Source organism: Channa argus, chromosome 7, assembly GCF_033026475.1.
Source record: "Channa argus isolate prfri chromosome 7, Channa argus male v1.0, whole genome shotgun sequence".
NCBI lineage: Eukaryota > Metazoa > Chordata > Actinopteri > Anabantiformes > Channidae > Channa > Channa argus.
In genome coordinates this window covers 1979657-1996967 of record NC_090203.1, presented here as the reverse complement: position 1 = coordinate 1996967, position 17311 = coordinate 1979657, and the positions used below count along the sequence as shown (strand labels likewise).

At 45.0% G+C, this 17311-nt stretch overlaps 1 protein-coding gene across 2 annotated transcripts; it reads left to right on the top strand.

Moving 5' to 3' along the window:
- Positions 1–1130: 1130 nt before the first annotated feature.
- prdm1a (PR domain containing 1a, with ZNF domain) lies at positions 1131–15611 on the top strand. 2 transcript variants are annotated; one of them, XM_067511327.1, is made up of 7 exons: positions 1131–1339; positions 3816–4160; positions 6513–6632; positions 8008–8260; positions 11646–12724; positions 12980–13108; positions 13224–15611. In XM_067511327.1, the coding sequence occupies exons 1-7, from the start codon at positions 1313–1315 to the stop codon at positions 13824–13826; spliced, it is 2556 nt and encodes an 851-aa protein (XP_067367428.1). In that variant the 5' UTR covers positions 1131–1312; the 3' UTR covers positions 13827–15611. The 2 variants fall into 2 exon arrangements, with proteins under 2 accessions (XP_067367428.1, XP_067367429.1); XM_067511328.1 differs by lacking the exons at positions 1131–1339; positions 3816–4160; positions 6513–6632 and adding an exon at positions 7253–7464.
- Positions 15612–17311: the final 1700 nt, after the last annotated feature.

The following is a 17311-nucleotide window of genomic DNA, read 5'->3' as shown; positions in this document are numbered from 1 at the left end:
AGATAAAAAAATATAAAGCACATAGTTTTGTAAATGCAAAAGTTGCTGAGCAGCATCAGATCCAAGTATAAAAGTATTTTTACCAACGAAATTGTAACTACACCACTGTTTTACAATAATAATCTGTCTGAAAACTGGTGACACTGGTGGCATCATCTGAAGGAATCACTATCACATCAAAGGACTTTTTTTTTTCACATGGTGGTTCACATGTCACGCCACCATCAACGCCGCAATAACACCTCTTTCTTTATCAATCAATCAGTGTTTATCTATTTATTCTCTGCAGCTTAATGCAATGCAAAACTCTGCAGATGATGGGATAGTTCATAATGCACGCGGAAAGTGAATACAAAAAAAAAAAGGAAATAATAGAAATCACGAGTTTTTGCAGCATTGTTGAATGTGTCAGGTGGTGAGGTCGTGTTTCTCAACTGTCCGAACAATCAAATAATACTCAGAAAAACAGCAACCATTTAAATTTGTATAAGTCATGATGAGGTTTTCATTTTTAGGGGAGCGAGAGTAAAAGACAGGGAGAGTGATAAGGGTGAGAGACATCCAGAGACACATGGAAGACAGCGAGAGAGAGAGAGAGAGAGAGAGAGCTTTAAAGTTCCTTAAGCAGAGAGGGCAGACCAGTCCTGCCCCCTACAGGCAGTGTGTGAGCAGTGTGTGTCTGTGTGTGTGTGTGTTTTCCTGAGGAAGAGAGGGACATCCTGTGACAGTGACTCAACCCTCCTACACACACACACACACACACACACACGATGTTTACGTTTTTCAAGGAGCGAACAGACATCAGCCTCCGACCACCACACACCCACACACACGTCCAAATTTTTGGGGGTCTAAACATTTTCAACGATTCTGTTGTGTGCGTGTGTGTATCCGTGTGTGTGTGTGTGTGTGTGTGTGTGTGTGTGTGCTCATGGCCTCAGGTGAAAGCGCCTGCTGCTGCTTCCTTGCAGAGAAAAGATTGTGTGCATGTGTGTGTGTGTGTGTAAAAGGGCTGGGGGGGGGGGGGGGGGGGGGGGGGGGGGGTGTTAGTGGGCCGTGCCACAGGGCTCTGGAGGTGTGGCTTGGGGAGAGGCGGCCCTCTTTCCCACTCAACTCAGAGACAGGCTAATGTTGTCAGGCATTTGAACACAGCACACTGAGTGGATCACACACACTGACACACACTCACACCGGTGTGGAGTATCACCAGCAGCACTCGGAGCAGAGCGGACAGCCAGAGGGGGAGAACTGCACCTGTCCTGCACACACACACACACACTCACACACACAGAGGATCTGACCGGTCGTCCCTATGTGTGGATGGGACCAAAGTTACACGGTGAGTACAGAGCAGCTCCAGCACTTTCTGACTTTTTCACCAAAAAGCCACAATCTACTACTTGTGGATTTTTATTTCCTTTTTGGGTTTTTCCTTTGTAAAAAGTTTTTTTTTTACATTATATTTTAACTTGTTTGGTGTATTCATTTTTGTTTTTTTTTTTACATTTAGAATTGTGTTGAAATCTCTGAAATATTAAAACAGAGAAAATCACTGAGCACTTGTAAAACTTTAAACCACTGATTGGTTTTTTTGCTGTTTTTGCTGTTTTGGACGGGGATTCCACTGCTTTCATACTTCTGACTTCAAGGGGGATTTGTGGTTTGATGGTCTCTGGGCGTTGATGAGATTTTTAGGAAATTATGGATTTGTTGTCATTGATTTGTAATATTTTTGAGGTAATTGAAATGTTTTTTTTTTTGTGTGGGATTTTGGGCCATTTGATGCAGACTTGAAGTGGACAGCTGGGTCTTTCCATCTTTCTGGATTTAAACTAAAAAAAAGCAGCTGGGTGTGATTTCTTACTGGTTCTTCACTGCCTGCTGAATATAACAGCTCACACAGTTTCGCCTTGACTTGACTTTTATCAAATTGCAGCCGAATTTAAAATGCGACTGTGTGCAGACTCAGCTTTTCAGTTGGTCTAAATGTACAGACTGAATTGTTTCTTGGTTCTTGGTTTCACTATTATTTTTCAATGTTGCAGCTGCTATGCAAAGAGGATTCACAGTTCTGCTGAGAGCTGAAATATTGAGACACATTTCCATATCTGATCAGTTTTTTAATGTGCTTCATTTAAAAGGCAAATGAAGCAGAAACTGTTTTTCTACGGGTGGGAAAAGCCGCTGCCTGCGAGAATTCAGGTTTTATTTGTTGGAAAGGTTTTAGTTTTTAAGTCACATAATTGATTTTGAGCCTTTGTGGCCTTTAAATGTAAGTGAGGATGTAGATGAGACGTTCGGGGACTGTTTTCATAATATACGTTCAGAACCAGCTTGAAGACGACCAGAATGTCCAACTCACAGTTCAGTACATTGAGTGTTTTGTTCGTCACACGGCTCCTAATGTGAAAGTGGCTTTTCTCTCAGAAACCAGAAGCAGTTGAAGCAGATTTCTCTTTGTCATGTCCTGCTCCTGTTTGGAGCAGAGCTTGTTAGCCGTGTCTGGAGCCACTTGGATGTGAAATCATTTTCTTTCTTGCGGCTACACAAGAATTCACACGAGTTTTGTGTGTGGTCACCGAAGATCTGCTGCTTTCCACTGCAGTGTGCGTGGGACGAGCAGCACGTTTGTCCCTGTGTGTGTGTGGGATTGTCTTGGGTGGGATCATGTTTGAAGTTTTGTTTGTGCTGCTGTGGCCCCCCAAATGGAAAAGTTTTGGCTCTCCCTTCCTCATCACCCCCTCCTCCCACTGTCCATTACCAAAACGCACACACACACACACACTTGGAGTCGGGATGATTTGCCGGTTCCGCTGCAGTGCCACTCTGCTTCCAATTTTAGGTTCATTCAGACACAGACAGCGTTTCCTTCCTTTTTCTTTAACCCAAGGGAGAGAAGGGGGGGCACAGAGGGAGGATGCAGAGATTTCAGATCCATATAATCTGAGAAAATCCAGCACATTGTTGAGCAAACTCAAAATCTCTCCTAAACACTGAAAGCAGTAAGTGTCTGGATTCCACTTAAAATGTAGTCAGAGGGAGGATAAAGAGGAAACACGAGAAATAATTTTATTATGAGAATATTCATTTTAAAACACTGACTCCTTTTTTTTCTAACTAACTAATTGTCATTTGACATTTGTGTCAGTTTCAAGCCAGAACGAACAAAGTCTCATTCATTTGTGGCCACAACTACAGAGAAAACCCAATTTTAAATAGTTCAGTTGAGTTGTGTGATGTGAGTTTAATTAAAATAAAATCCAATTCATTTGTTAGGAGGAACGATATGACAGAGCTTTATTATAGAAGGTGATTTATGGAGACGTGAACGAATGGACGCACGTTTCGTCCCCTAATTGTTTCTAAATTAGTTTTTTATAAAACAGTTTCCTGTCTGATTTCTAAATGTGTGTGTGACGGCAGGGTTAGTCACCGCCCTCCTCCCTGAGTCACCACACTTAATAATCACAGCTCTTCCTCTCCTTTTTCTCTTTCTCCTCATCTTTCATCTCTCTGTCTGTTGTTGTCCTGTACTAATCTTTCATTCTTTCTTTCTTCTTTTGAGTTCTTATCTTTTTCCTCCCACATCTCCTTTTTCTCCTACTTTTATCTTTTTTTCCACACACGCCAGTCCACCACCTCCGTACCTCTGTTTTCTTTTTCTTTCTTTGTCTTTCTGTGCTCTTCATGTTACCATCCTTCCTCCCGGTCTTCTTCTTCTTCTCCCTCCTCTTCATTGCATCTTTCTTTTTTTTTTTTTTTTTTGCACACAGAAAAATTTGAACCTCTCCTTCTTCTGAATGTCTCTCCACCAGGCGACCTCTCATAGCTCGGCCATGTTGACCAGTGAGGGGGCGCACACCATGGAGCAGGGCGACTCGCACCACAGACCCAAGATGGCCTCCACTGCCACCGCCGCCAACTCCAGCTCAGATGACACCGAGACCATGACGGACACAGACGTGGATATGGAGATGGAGGAGGACGACATGACTCGATGGACAGAAGCAGAGTTTGAGGAGAAGTGCACCTACACTGTCAAAGACACGGCGTGGGAGGCGGGACCAGATGGTGATGCCGTGACGACGACGACGACAACCAGAGCTGAAGCGTCACTGCCCAGAAACCTGGTCTTCAAACACCTGGCTGACAGTAAAGAGGTCAGACTCAACCCGACACATATTATTTCACACACACTCAGAAAGAAAAACGCCATCTGTGAGTCAGACTTGGGTCATGTAATGAAGATGGGGGTCGTGTCTCATCGTAAAGCTTCACACACATTGCAGAGAGGAATCTGTGTGTGTGTGTGCGTGTAAATTCAGCTTCAGGCGTTTCACACACGCTGTACCTGAAGCGTGCTGTGTGTTTAGGCTCTGATCTCATCGGCTTGTATCCAGCCATTAAATCTCATTCATCATCAGAGTGTCATGTTCCATAGGGCTCCTTTGAAACGTCCTGCAGTACCCCCCCCCAGCTGACAGGGGGCACAGTTCAGCATCAAACGGCTTCAGACTCTTAGTATGGAAGATGCTGGATGATTACGTTAAGCCATTACTGAGGTTTAAAGTGAACTTTGACCCCGTCTGATGCTTTAGATGTAAAATCTACAGTGGTACCTTTGGCATGGGTGCATTACGAGAATATAAGCCTCTGGGTACAGACAGGAAAAGCCCCCCCAACCCTTTCTTTTGGGTCATTTTGAGCCTGCTTGTGATCATTTCGCATGTGTATTTATTTAGATGTTGGATTTGTATTTGTATTTGGATGTTTTGTATCAGCTTTTTGGGGTCATTTAGCATCTATTTCTGCTCATTTTCAGTCTTTTTTTTTTTAAAAAAAAGTAACTTCTGATGTTAGGAAAAATGAAGCTTTTGATTAACAATAAAACGAATGCTTCTTATTAGAGTTTGGCATCAAAGCGGTGACTTATTTTGGTAATTTTTGTCCTCAGGCAGCAGAAAATCTTTTTTACATGAGGAATTTCTTCTGTAAATGTTTCTCAACTCCACTAATGGTCACTTTGAGACCATTTGACAAACTTGGGTGGGTAAAGATTTGTCAAACGCAAACGATTTCAAAGCAGCCAGGATTGGGAAAAGAGGTGCATGACTTGAGGTCAAAAGGCCATAACTTGGCCAATTTTGACACCTTGTGAGTGTCTTTGTAAACTCAAAGTAGCGTGATCGCATGGATTTTCTCATCAGAGCCCTATCAATGGGAAACTGAGGAAACAGCCTGGTGAGAGAGAGAAAGAGCAGCTCTGTTTACGAGCTGATACACTATCAGCCAAACAGCAATCAGATAATCAGCGTTTATCTGGAGCGAGAGAGGAAGAGGGGAAAAGCTGAGGACAGGAGTTTGTTTCTGTGATCAAAGAAAATTGAGTTTTGGTTCAAAGACAGAGAGAGGACATTGTAAAAGCCTGTTAATAAGTCAAAAGTGTGTGTTTGTGTGTGTGTGTGTGTGCACTGTAATACACACTGTCTGACCCTATGGAGAGGAAAGGGGATTTCCCATGTTACCAGGGAACAAGGGGGTTTGGGCAAGATGTTTGTTTGCGTGGGTTATGGATGAAGAAAATGTGTGCGAGTGTGCGACTGGAGCCTGATGTCTAGCCGCCACATAATCCCTCGCTTTTCTCCTCTTCCTCCTCCTCTTCTTTCTTGTTCTTCTTCCTTCTCCTCCCAGAATGTTTTTTTGGTTTTTTTTTTGTTGTTGTTGTTCTTTGATTGATTGGGGCAAAAAAAAAAAAAAGAAAGAAAAAAAAAAGAAAAAACCAAACATCTGATGTAGCAGCGGTTTTGGTTTGATGTGGCGACAAAAGGAGGTGTGAGGAGTGAGAGAGATTTGAGATTCGGCATTTTTTTTCTCCACACACACGCACACACACTCTCTCTCTCGCGCGCGCTCTCAATGAGCAGAGACATGAAGTTTGTTCATTAATCATTGTCTGTTGACAGCTGGCTGAGTGTGTATTTGTACATACAATAAGATGTAATTACACTTAATGAGACATATCACTAATAGACGTGCACATCAGCATGAAACCAAACACACACACACACACACACACACACGTATCTGCAGCGGCTGTGTGGTAAAAAGCTCCTCTTTTGTCGCTGCACACGTTGTAATCGGACATTTCATGACATCAAAAAGAAAAGAATAAATTGAATTTGTCTGCATGTGCAGTGACCTAAAGCAGCTGTTTGGCTCTGAAAGCTCCTCAGTGGGTTGATGAATTAACAGTTGTGCACTTGCTAAACGGCCGATAATAAAGAGTTAAGAGGCTGAGATCGCTTTCCCTCGGATTGAATTAAAAGTGCTTCATGGTTGTGTGAAACGATTTGAACCTAAACACACGTTTTGTTGCCTTCAGACGGCGATTTTTACTTGACAACGCACTAAACTCTTCACACAGATACAACATCCCACACAATCCACTTCAAAGAGCAGCTCAGCCCTTTGTGTAACCCGCCGTTCGTTTGTGTGTCTGTGTCTTCGTGCAGGTGGTCGGAGTGTGCAGCAGGGAGTACATCCCCAAAGGAACTCGCTTCGGTCCCCTGGTGGGTGAGATCTACACGGTAGACAGCGTCCCCAGAGACGCAAACCGCAAGTACTTCTGGAGGGTACGTACGCACGCACACACGCACACACGCACACACGCACACACACACGGAAAGACATACACTTCCTCAGAAGCCGGAGGGACCCCTTCCTGTGACGTCTACAAATCAGTCAGTGGAACAGGAAACTGGGCCTGCTGTTTTTCTCTCTGTGTGTGTGTGTGTGTGTGTGACACAGAGAGATGGGGATGTGATGTCACCTTCACGCAAATAACATGTCACAGTGTAGTTTCTGTAAGTCCGCACACACTGGCAAAAAAAACACACTTGTCGGTACAATACACTCGTCTCCATCACTACCAGTAACTGACAGTGAGACACACACTCAAATACCACCTACCTGACCACCGCCTACTGTGTGTGTGGGCGATGTAAGAAAGACTTACTATACACCAAACCACAAGCAGACACTGAAGCAGAAAGCTGTTCCATTCATGTTCTCACTTTCTCATGCTCACACACACACACACACACACACACACACACACACACACACACACACACAGTGAGCCGAACAAACTGAAAGAGTGAGATAAAGAGAGAGTGATACAGAAAGAGAGGGGTGGGTGGGGAGGGAGGAAGACGAGGTAGAAAACGAGTCTTGTCTCTCATCATTATAAAACTGGATGTCCTCCTCCTCTCTACTCTCTCTGTTCATCTGAAGGAGGTGAGGAGAGCAGTGTGGTGAGGGATGAAAAGATGGGCAGATGGAGAGAGATAAGAGAAGAAGTAGGATAGTTGATGGAGTGTAATTTATGTTAAAACCGGTTGGATTCAGTCTCTGCTGAGTTGCAGTTATTAGTTTCATTCCCATTATTGTTCTTGTCACAGTTTGGTAAGTTCACTATTTACTTACTGAGTGTTGTCAGCCACACTTTTCTTAATTTTCATTGTTTTTCTTCCAGTGTACTTGTGTTTTTTCACATCTTGTCTTTGTTGATTTAGTCCGTGTTGAATTTATCTGGCTCATAATTTCGAATGTATTTAGGTAAATGGCCCATTTGCATAATAACTTGAGTACTTATTAATTTGCCTATTGATATCGTCACTGACTTGATTTTGATAAACTGTATTGATGCAAATATTCAGGGTTTAGTTACTGTGGGTCATAATTACGTTTCTTTTAGCAAAGTTATTTAATGGAAGTGACAAAATGATGTTTCATCTGTTTCTCATTTAAAATGGCTTTATTTCTTCCCTTTCAAAGGGATTTACTCATTTAGACTTTTCAAAGTTCGGCCCTGTCGGTTATAATGTGGGGGGAAAGAAAGTGGAGAGCAGAAATAAAAAGGTTCTGATAGTTCAACATAGTTGATATTTGTCCTTAAGGTTTAATGTATTAATATTTCTACCTTTTCCCTCCTGTTCCTTGCTCCAGATCTATATGGACGGAGAGTTCCATCACTTTGTCGACGGCCTGGACGAGACTCGTTCTAACTGGATGCGGTACGTCAACCCGGCCCACTCGGCGGCGGAGCAGAATCTGGCAGCGTGTCAGAACGGCATGGAGATCTATTTCTACACGGTGAAGCCCGTCCCCGCCGGTGCTGAGCTGCTCGTCTGGTACTGCCATGACTTTGCCCGTCGCCTCCACTACCCACCGTCAGGAGAGCTGATGATGCAGAAACTCAGTAAGTTCATTTGGCCTTTTATGAGTTGTTTCACTCATGAAATGAGTAGAGGAAACAGATACGGGCACAATATTTAGAAAGTGCATCACTCGCAGCAGGGAACACAAGCCTTTTATTGTGAAAGGACAGATATTTCTTTTATAAAGGCTCCTGATAAGAAACAAAACCTAAAATCAATAGCCAGTGTAGGTGTGTGTGTGTGTGTGTGTGTGTGTGTGTGTGTGTGTGTGTGTCTTCACTGTGTCCTGTCGCCGCTCTCAAAGCTTAACAGCGTGTTTGAGTGTTGCTGTGTCTCCTTCCTCTCTGAGAGTTAGCCTGTTATTATCTCACACACACACACACACACTCAGAAAGAGAGAGAGAATCTGAAGACACACAACCTTTTATCTCTGTCAGTGCCATCGTTCCTCTGTAGGTGTGTGTGTGTCAGTGACAGTGTAATTGCACAGACAAGGGGATATGGCCTCTAATGCCACAGTCTTACACAGTCAAGACCCACTTTTAACATGAAAGCACACACGCACACGCACACGCACACACGCACACACACACATACACAGCCTTGCTCAGCAGCAATAAAAAGCCCAGAGACTGTGTGTGTGTGTGTTTGTGTGTGTGTGAGCTTTTCTTGAGAAAAATATGTGAATGCAGGCTTCAGATTTCTGTGATGCCTACACATGAACTCTACACTGATAAATATTAATCTCACGTATCCTCCCTTCTGTCAACTTTTTACTGAAAATGTGAACCCATGAAGGCTCTAATCAGACGAAACAGCAACACGGTTCCACTTTAGCCGAGCTGATCAAAGCCAGAGCGAGCTAAGAGGGAAACAAAGGGGGAGAGTGGGAGTTGAGGGGTTTCCAGGTGTGACTGCAGGCTAATAGCAGAACCAGCCTCGGTGACTCCACTGCCCAGGGGAAAAAAATGCGCATGACCTGTGGGACAGAGGCGGGAGGTACTCTCAGCCCCCTCCCCACCCATGCGTACCCCCTCCCTTCACTCCAAGCTAGTGTGTGTGTGTGTGTGTGTGTGTGCGTTATATTAAATTAGCCCCCTCCGTCATTTGGTCCCACAGGCTCCTGTTGACCTGCCGGTGACTTAAATATCGATTTTTATACCTGAGGCAGGAAAACTCACCTGTTCTCACGTCCACTTTGTGTTGTCAGAGCTACAGAGTCCTGGTTCTTCTTTTTGTCTTTAGTTCGGCCTGAGGAGTTTCTAAAATGACTTTTGACTGTTGGTGTGGTCCAAAAGATGAGAAGCTGTACGTGCAAATGAAAGTCAGAAATAATCTCATCGGCTGAGTAAAACCTAGAAAACCACAACGTTTCTCATTTAGAATGTTAAACTGAAACCTAGTTAAAAGGGCAAAAGGTAAAGGGAGAGGAGGGTGCAGGCGCTGATGTTTGCAGTAACACCCACAGTGACGGACAGTCGGAGGTTACACTCTTCTGTGTTATCAGTTAATGGTCACCATCTACACGTGTTCATTTTTCATACGTGGTCAGCATGAACGTTTCCCCGTGTTTCGGAAAGCTGCTATTTACAGACAGAAAAGACTTTATTTGTGTCTATTAAAATCTCCCATGCTGCCCAGTAGACTCGGATCAAACTCAGGGAGAAGTAACACTTGGTGTCCCAGTGGGGGCGCCACAGTTACCCGTCCAGACCAAGTGATATCCTGTATATATTCCAGAGGAGTATGACAACATCTGCTGTTATCTTCATCGTGTTTACCTCTCTGGGTTTTGCTCTTTCCAGCGCAGTCATAGCAAAACCAGACGTGTGTGCATGAGCAAAATGAGTGTGCGCCGCTTGTCTCGCTCCCCTCACTTTCTCCTCTCTCTTCTTCCCTCGCTCGTTCTGTTCGCCGCCGCTTGGCATCTTTAAAGTGTTGGCACTTGAAAGCACCTGTTAGCTGTGTGTGTGTGTTCAAAGACAATCTGCTCTGCTGACAAAAACACTCTCTCTTCTCACACACACACACACAGTATGTTTGAGCTGGCATGTGTTCAAGATGAAAGGACGGGGTGTAGACATGTCCCACTTATGACTCTTTGTGTGTGTGTGTCTGTGTGTGTGTGTGTTGGCCATTTGCACTGATATATTTGCCACTTGAAAAGAGCAGAAATGAGGTGGAGGAGGGAGTGCTGGAGGTAGAGCTGGGCCTCCCACCCCCTCTGTTGACTACTTGAACTTCCTGGCAGAAGGGCTGTGTTGACAGATTGATATCTCCAAGATGGCTGCCATGTTTGTTTTCTGAAAGAGAGCAAGAGGGAGGAGGAGGAGGAGGAGGAAGAAGAGGAGGAGGAAGGCAAACTGATAACCTCTGTGTTTGCACACTGCTGTAATACTACTGATTCAAGGTGTGTGTGTGTGTGTGTGTGTGTGCATGAGAGGGAGTGAATCAGGTGGAGACAAAGTTAGAGCAAATTTCACCACTGCCGCCACTCAGATTCACTTTGACAACTCGCACACACACACACACACACACACTCCCCTCTGGGCGACCTCATGGTTAAAAGTTGAGCAGGCAGTAAATGAGCTTACAGATAATAGAGGGCTGAGTTTTAAGGGCATGACTGCAGTCATTTAACAGCCAAGATGTGCTGCGAGCTGACATCCCAGGGCTTTTAGAGAGTGTGTGTGTAAGATCTCCTCCTAATCCACTCTTTCATCAAGCAGGGGAGACAGTAGGTGTGAGTGACTGAGGAGGAAGCTCTCTAATTTAACCTCTGACCCGGAAACAATAGCAAATGGCCAGGAAAATCAGGAGAGTAGGAGCTGGATCAAAAGTGTGTGTGAGCCCTAAAAGTGGAAGAGTCAACAAATCAGACAGAGGTCTTTGTCTGCAGACGCCTGTGTGTGTGTGTGTGTGTGTGTGTGTGTGTGTGTGTGGAGGGCAGGTGGAGGCCAAACAGTTTTTTTTTTTTTTTCCAGAGGATATTTGTAGCAGGAAACCTTCCATCAGCCTTGTCTGTCTGCCACCATTTCGATTTTATCTTGATTTTATAGAAATACACACACACACACACACACACACACACACACACACACAATGCCCCGAGGCAGCTGTCACGCCTCACTTCCTGTCTTTTGGCCCCCCGGACTCTCCTGTCACGCTCGTTCGTCAAATCTGTCACCTTAATTGGCCCACTGGATTACTTATGGTGCTTCCTTAACCCCGTGAAACGCACAGCTCCTCTCTGTGCAGGGTCTTACGTGGAACAATATTTGAGTATTAATATTGTAAGAAAGGGGGCATGATGGCTAGTTGAACTGGCGTACATCACATGAATCGTTGACTTTTTTTGGGGTGGGGGGGCATTTTGATCTGGTGAACTCCCACTGACCTTTTTCCCTCCCCTCCCTGTCTCATCAGAGCAGTCTCTCTTGGAGGTCAAACGGCAGCAGGTGAGCAGCGAGGAACATTTGGTTGAAGCCTCCAGCCCGTCTCCTGTGGTGGAAACCCCCACTCCACCCAAAAGGGAGCACAGTGTCCTTTCTATTCTACGTGGAACCAACAGCACCTCTTCCAGTAAGAGGGAGCCCAGCCGGCCGCTTCCCACTCGTCCACACTGTACCAACAGCCCTGAGCGTCCCTTGTATCCTCGCGCCATCTACCCGGCTATCAGAGCCCATCCTCACATCTCAGAGGATCTACTCTCCCACAAACCTGGCCAGCTTGGCTACCCTGCAACTCGTTCTCCAGGCAACCAATCCTTAGCGACACCCAGCCCATCAGCGAGGAGCAGCCCGGACAGCAGTCCTCAGGGGAGCCCCTCAGGTCCATCGCCAGCTTCTTTCTACTCCGCCGGACTAGGTTCCTACTCTGGCTACTCCCCACCATCCGCCCCCCTCTCCTCACCCTTTTACCCTCCAGGAGCCCCTTACTCACGCTACCTCCTGCCCCATCATTACCCCCTGCCTGGTGGTGGTGTCCCGGCTGTAGGAGGCATCTTTCCCAGGATGTACCCCTTTTACAGCAGCCTCCTGCCCACTCATGTGCCCCTCCTGCCTTCTGATGCAGCAGCGAGGCGCTTCCTGATGCCTGACCCAAGCCACCCCTCCTCTATCGCTGCCCACAGAGACTTCCTCCTTCCCGGGCCCACCAGTGCCTTCTCAGCTGCCACCTCTCTGAAAGACAAAGCAGGGCCTCGCCACTCTTACCCCGGGCACCCCCACTTACATGGACCATCCCATGCCCCCTCCAGTGGCTCCCCAACAGCAGGCACTGCACCTCCCAGCGAACGGATGCCCACCAAGCCTACCTCAGCCTTGCTGGGTAACACGAGTGAGCATTGCTCTGACGTGGAAGCCATGAACCTGACCAAAGGGAAGCGTGGGGCAGGCTCCGCAGGCTACAAGGCGTTGCCCTACCCACTGAAGAAGCAGAATGGCAAAATCAAGTACGAGTGCAATGTATGCAGCAAGACCTTCGGACAGCTGTCAAACCTGAAGGTGAGACTCGAGACTCTTTTCCCAATGTGTGTGCTTGTCTGATTTACCGATTTACTATCATTGCTTTCTTTGTCACTGTGAGGGATGAAGTATAATATTTGGGTTTGCTGCAATCAGGTGGATAAGGAGTGTCCCAAACCTTTTTCAAAATCACATTCCACAGACAAACAAACTGAGCTATAAAGTGATTTCTATGAGATTTACAATATTCCAATGGGCCTAAACAGACTCTCTTTCCTCTTCTGCATCCTGCAGGTTCATCTTCGAGTTCACAGTGGAGAGAGACCCTTCAAATGTCAAACCTGCAATAAAGGCTTTACCCAGCTGGCTCACCTGCAGAAACACTATCTGGTCCACACTGGGGAGAAGCCACATGAATGCCAGGTAAGCTCTAACGCTGAAGATGATTTGATTTCACAACTGAAGTAATCGACACGTTTAACAGCTGGTGAGTTGCTACGCATCGTTGACCTTTGTTTCGTTGCCTCTCCCCATCCAGGTTTGTCACAAGCGCTTCAGCAGCACCAGCAACCTGAAAACTCACCTGCGCCTCCACTCTGGGGAGAAGCCCTACCACTGCAAACTCTGCCCTGCCAAGTTCACCCAGTTTGTCCACCTCAAGTTGCACAAACGTCTGCACTCCCGTGAGCGTCCACACAAATGCCCCCACTGCCAACGCCACTACATCCACTTGTGCAGCCTGCAACTCCACCTGAAGGGCTTCTGCCTTGCAGCTAAATCTGGCTCTGGAAGTCCAGCTGTCTCCAGTCAGGCTGCATTGGAGGAGGTGCACCGTGCCAATGAGGAGATTGAGCGCTTTGATGTCAGTGAGCATGCAGAGAGGCTTGAGCAGCTGCAGGGGGGGATGGAGGTGGAGGCCATGGAGAAGCAGGCCTTGGGGATAATCTGGAGGGAGATTGACATCAAGTCCTCCCATTTCCTTCCCCACCACGAGGGCGGCACCACTGACCTTCTGTCCTCGGGTTATGGTGCATACGAGCCTTCGAATGAGACATCGGTCATCCAAATCAGGCACAGCAGCCCTGTCCTGCCACTTCCTGGCAGTGTTGCCGTCAAGCAGGAGTCGGAGGATCACGCGTAAGTGATTTCTAAACCCAAGAGACATAGAGTCATGACAGCGTGACTCACAGCAGACTGGGTTGCCAGGAGCAACGGCTGTAAATAAGGTCTTTTCTACCTGGTAGTCATCAGGAGTGACATCAAGACCAAACCAGGTTTTCAACCTATCAGGGACTTGCGTACTCAGGGCTACAAGAGACACTGTCCCATGACTACTTAGAGGTTTCAGCATTTATTATACTTTGAGACAATCATCTACCCAGGACTTACCTTTAATGTAATAATTTTAATGCTGTTATCATTATTTGTTGTATTATTTGGTCTCCATTTTCAAATGTCTTTGTTTTTTGATTAATTAGTTGATATATAATCTCGTTAATTTATTCTACTTTTTATTTGTCGTTTTTGTCTAAAGCAATAAGTGGAACTGATGGTGTGAAATCATTGTAAAAGACTATTTTCTGTGGATATTTCGTTTTTATATGTGGCCATTTCTGTGTAGATAGTCAGTCACTTTCTCTATGCCTACATCCATCCTGCAGCCTCTGGCCCATAGAACCAGGGGCGTCCACTCTTCAGGGTTTTATCTATTTAAATTTAGAATCCGATATAGCAGGTTTAAAAGGGTTGATTTGCCAAAATCTGGCACATAAATTGAATTGAGCAAAAAAAAGAGCTTTATTTCGACCCTGCTCGAAAGCTTCCCTAAAGTGTGTCTGTGTCCTTTTCTGATGCCCGATTAATTTAAATGAAACCAAAAAAGGGCATTTTTGTATATTTTTCACAACAATTACCTCAGTGTGCCTGTGATGATATGAGCGTGTGTTGGTTGCGTGCGTTTAAAGGGACAGCTGGAGATGGGAGCTTTCTATTTATTCGTTTTTGGAGTTTTTTTGGTTTTTTTTGTTTTGTTTTTATGCTACTTGAAGAAGAAGAAGAAGAAGAAGAAGAAACCAAACCAAACTGAACTGGAGTGCAGCTCTTCGTGTGGTCCAAAGCAGCGGCACGGCCCGCTCAACATGTAGCACGTAATGGACACGGGAGGCTGGAGCGCCGTCCCCTTTTCTCGCCCCCTTCTTTCTTTAATTCTTCTACAACACTGTCCACACCCAACAGGGACGTGATCCCCCCCCCCCCCTTCGATTTAGGGTTTCACACTTGACGCTAGGAACCAAAGTTCACTTGGATTTAATTTCAAATGCACACCAAAGAGGAAACTCCCAACAAGTGACGAGGGACCCGAGGAATCAAAATGCCGAAGAAGGGAAGATGAACTGTGTGCATCCGACAACGTGTTTGCTCTTTTTGTAGATGTTTTTGTTTCTTCGTTGAACTTGTTTTTAATATTTTGGTTGAGAAACAATGGCCCCTTTTTCAACACCCTCTTGTTAATGAACTGGCATACACCAAAGCACCTCGGCCTTCTTTTATGCACTGGCCCCCACCTCCTACTTTATATCTTTCAGTCGCCGACGCTTGCACCATTTACACTGTGTACAATGTCACTGAACCTGGTCAGAATAGCATTAAGACTCAGCTTAATGTTACTACAGCAACTGTGAATTCCTGCAGCAGTTGCACACCAGTCTGAACTTTGTAGCTCTCCTTCTTCCTCCTCCTCTTTCTGTTTCCCTCTCTCTCTCTCTAATGTTCGACCAAAGCGTCGCCTTCTCTCTGATCAGAGCTTTGAATTCAGACGAGAATCCCCCAAAGGACTGTCTCTGTTTACATTCGGGTTTACATACTTATTTATGTGCAAAAAATGTCCTAAAGTGTAAATTATGATATAAATGTTCTCTAATCTGAACTGTGTGGCTTTGTGTTTTAATCATTTTTTCGTGTTTGGCATAATAGTCATTTTAAAAAAGAAATGAAAAAAACATTCATGCTTATCTTTATATGACTATTTATGTATGGCCGACCTGCGTAAATTAAAGATTGGGGCAAACAAACATAATATTTAATACACAATACACAGTACAATGTTCCTTTTATTGTCAGAAGTAAATATGATCGTAGAAAAGATAATACAGGTGAATGTTACATTGGTGCAAAAGTTTGCATCCTCTTTGTTAAATTAATAAAAATTAACTTTAATTCATTTGATGCGGAATGTGCACTGAATTTACGTTGATGAAAGACCTTTTTATCATTTATTCTATTCTCTTTGACATTTCAAAATAAGGGGATGAAAACTGGGTCTGCACGACAGTGGAGCAGTTAGTTCTGCTGCCTCACAGCTACAAGGTCCCCAGTTCGAATCCCTGGTCTCCCCGTGCCTGTGTCCATTTCCTCTCACCGTCCAAAGACATACGCGTCAGGTTAATTGCTGGTTGTATGTGTCCCTGTGTTGGCTCTGGGACAGACGGGAGACCTATCCAGGGTGGACCCCACCTCTTGCCCAATGACAGCCAGGATAAGTGGTTAAAGATAATGGATACGATGCAAACTTAGAACAGGTTGCTTTTAATTTGGCTAATTTTGCTGTCAAAGCTAACAGCTAGCTAACGGTAACCGGCAGACATGATGTAACATGATGCTGACTCCATGTTGTAGCCAATTATTTCCAGGAACAGTGAGCTACTTAGCTTTGTAGCATAAAAGGTAAAGTCAGTCATTTCAGACGTTAATTGTATTTTCAACAGACACTAAAAGCAGTGATACATTGCTTCTACCCACCGTTAATATCTGTCAGCCTCTAAACCGGATCAGCTTGTCTGTAGACCTCCATCGTCCGAAAACAACTGATGAATCAAACCTCCTCACTGGGCGACATGTTTCTTCAGTAGAAAACATGTGACTCAGCCAAAGGGAATATTAACAGATTTAAAAATGCTACAGGCTGCAAAACTTAACATATTAGACATCTAGAGGGAACGAATCCGATCGAAGAAGGAGAAAGTTCCAGGAGGAATTTGCATTAGCTTTGAGCTTCTTCATCTTCTTCTTCTTGAAGTTTTACGGTGGTTGGCAAACAACAAAATGATGCATCACCATAACCAATTCCAACATTCACATTATAAAAACCCCCCAAAACAGCTCATATCCTCTCAATCAAGTTAGTTAACCTAAGAAATGTAAATAGATGCGTAAAGCACACATCTGCTGAAAAACCTTCAATTTCTTCCTAATAATGCTCTTGACTTCAGTTCCATTGAGGTTTACACAAGCCTCCTCAATTAAACGGGCAAAGCCAGAGCAATTCTCGTCAGTTGATCTGTATTTGGTGAGATGCAAACTTTGAATTGGAAAAGTGTGTTAAATACGTTGCGAGAACGCAAGTAAAGAGAAGAATTGGAGCTCATGCAATGTTGTGTTTCACCGATGTGTTTGCAAAAGCAGGCGACACATATGAAAAGTACAAAAATGAGAGATTTTCCTTTCTCTCCTCCACATCTGGCCTATCACAGTGTGCAGAGGCGGTGATTATTCAACCTCCTCAATCCAACATTGCAAAGATGTGAGGAGCCAAGATTTCTTCAACTGTCTGACAAACCCGAAGAGCAG

Coding starts and splice junctions, on each gene's coding strand:
- prdm1a (XM_067511327.1), top strand. CDS start 1,313: ATGTGTGGATGGGACCAAAGTTACACG. Junction 4,161..6,512: donor ACCTGGCTGACAGTAAAGAG/GTCAGACTCAAC, acceptor GTCTTCGTGCAG/GTGGTCGGAGTGTGCAGCAG. Junction 8,261..11,645: donor GCTGATGATGCAGAAACTCA/GTAAGTTCATTT, acceptor CTGTCTCATCAG/AGCAGTCTCTCTTGGAGGTC.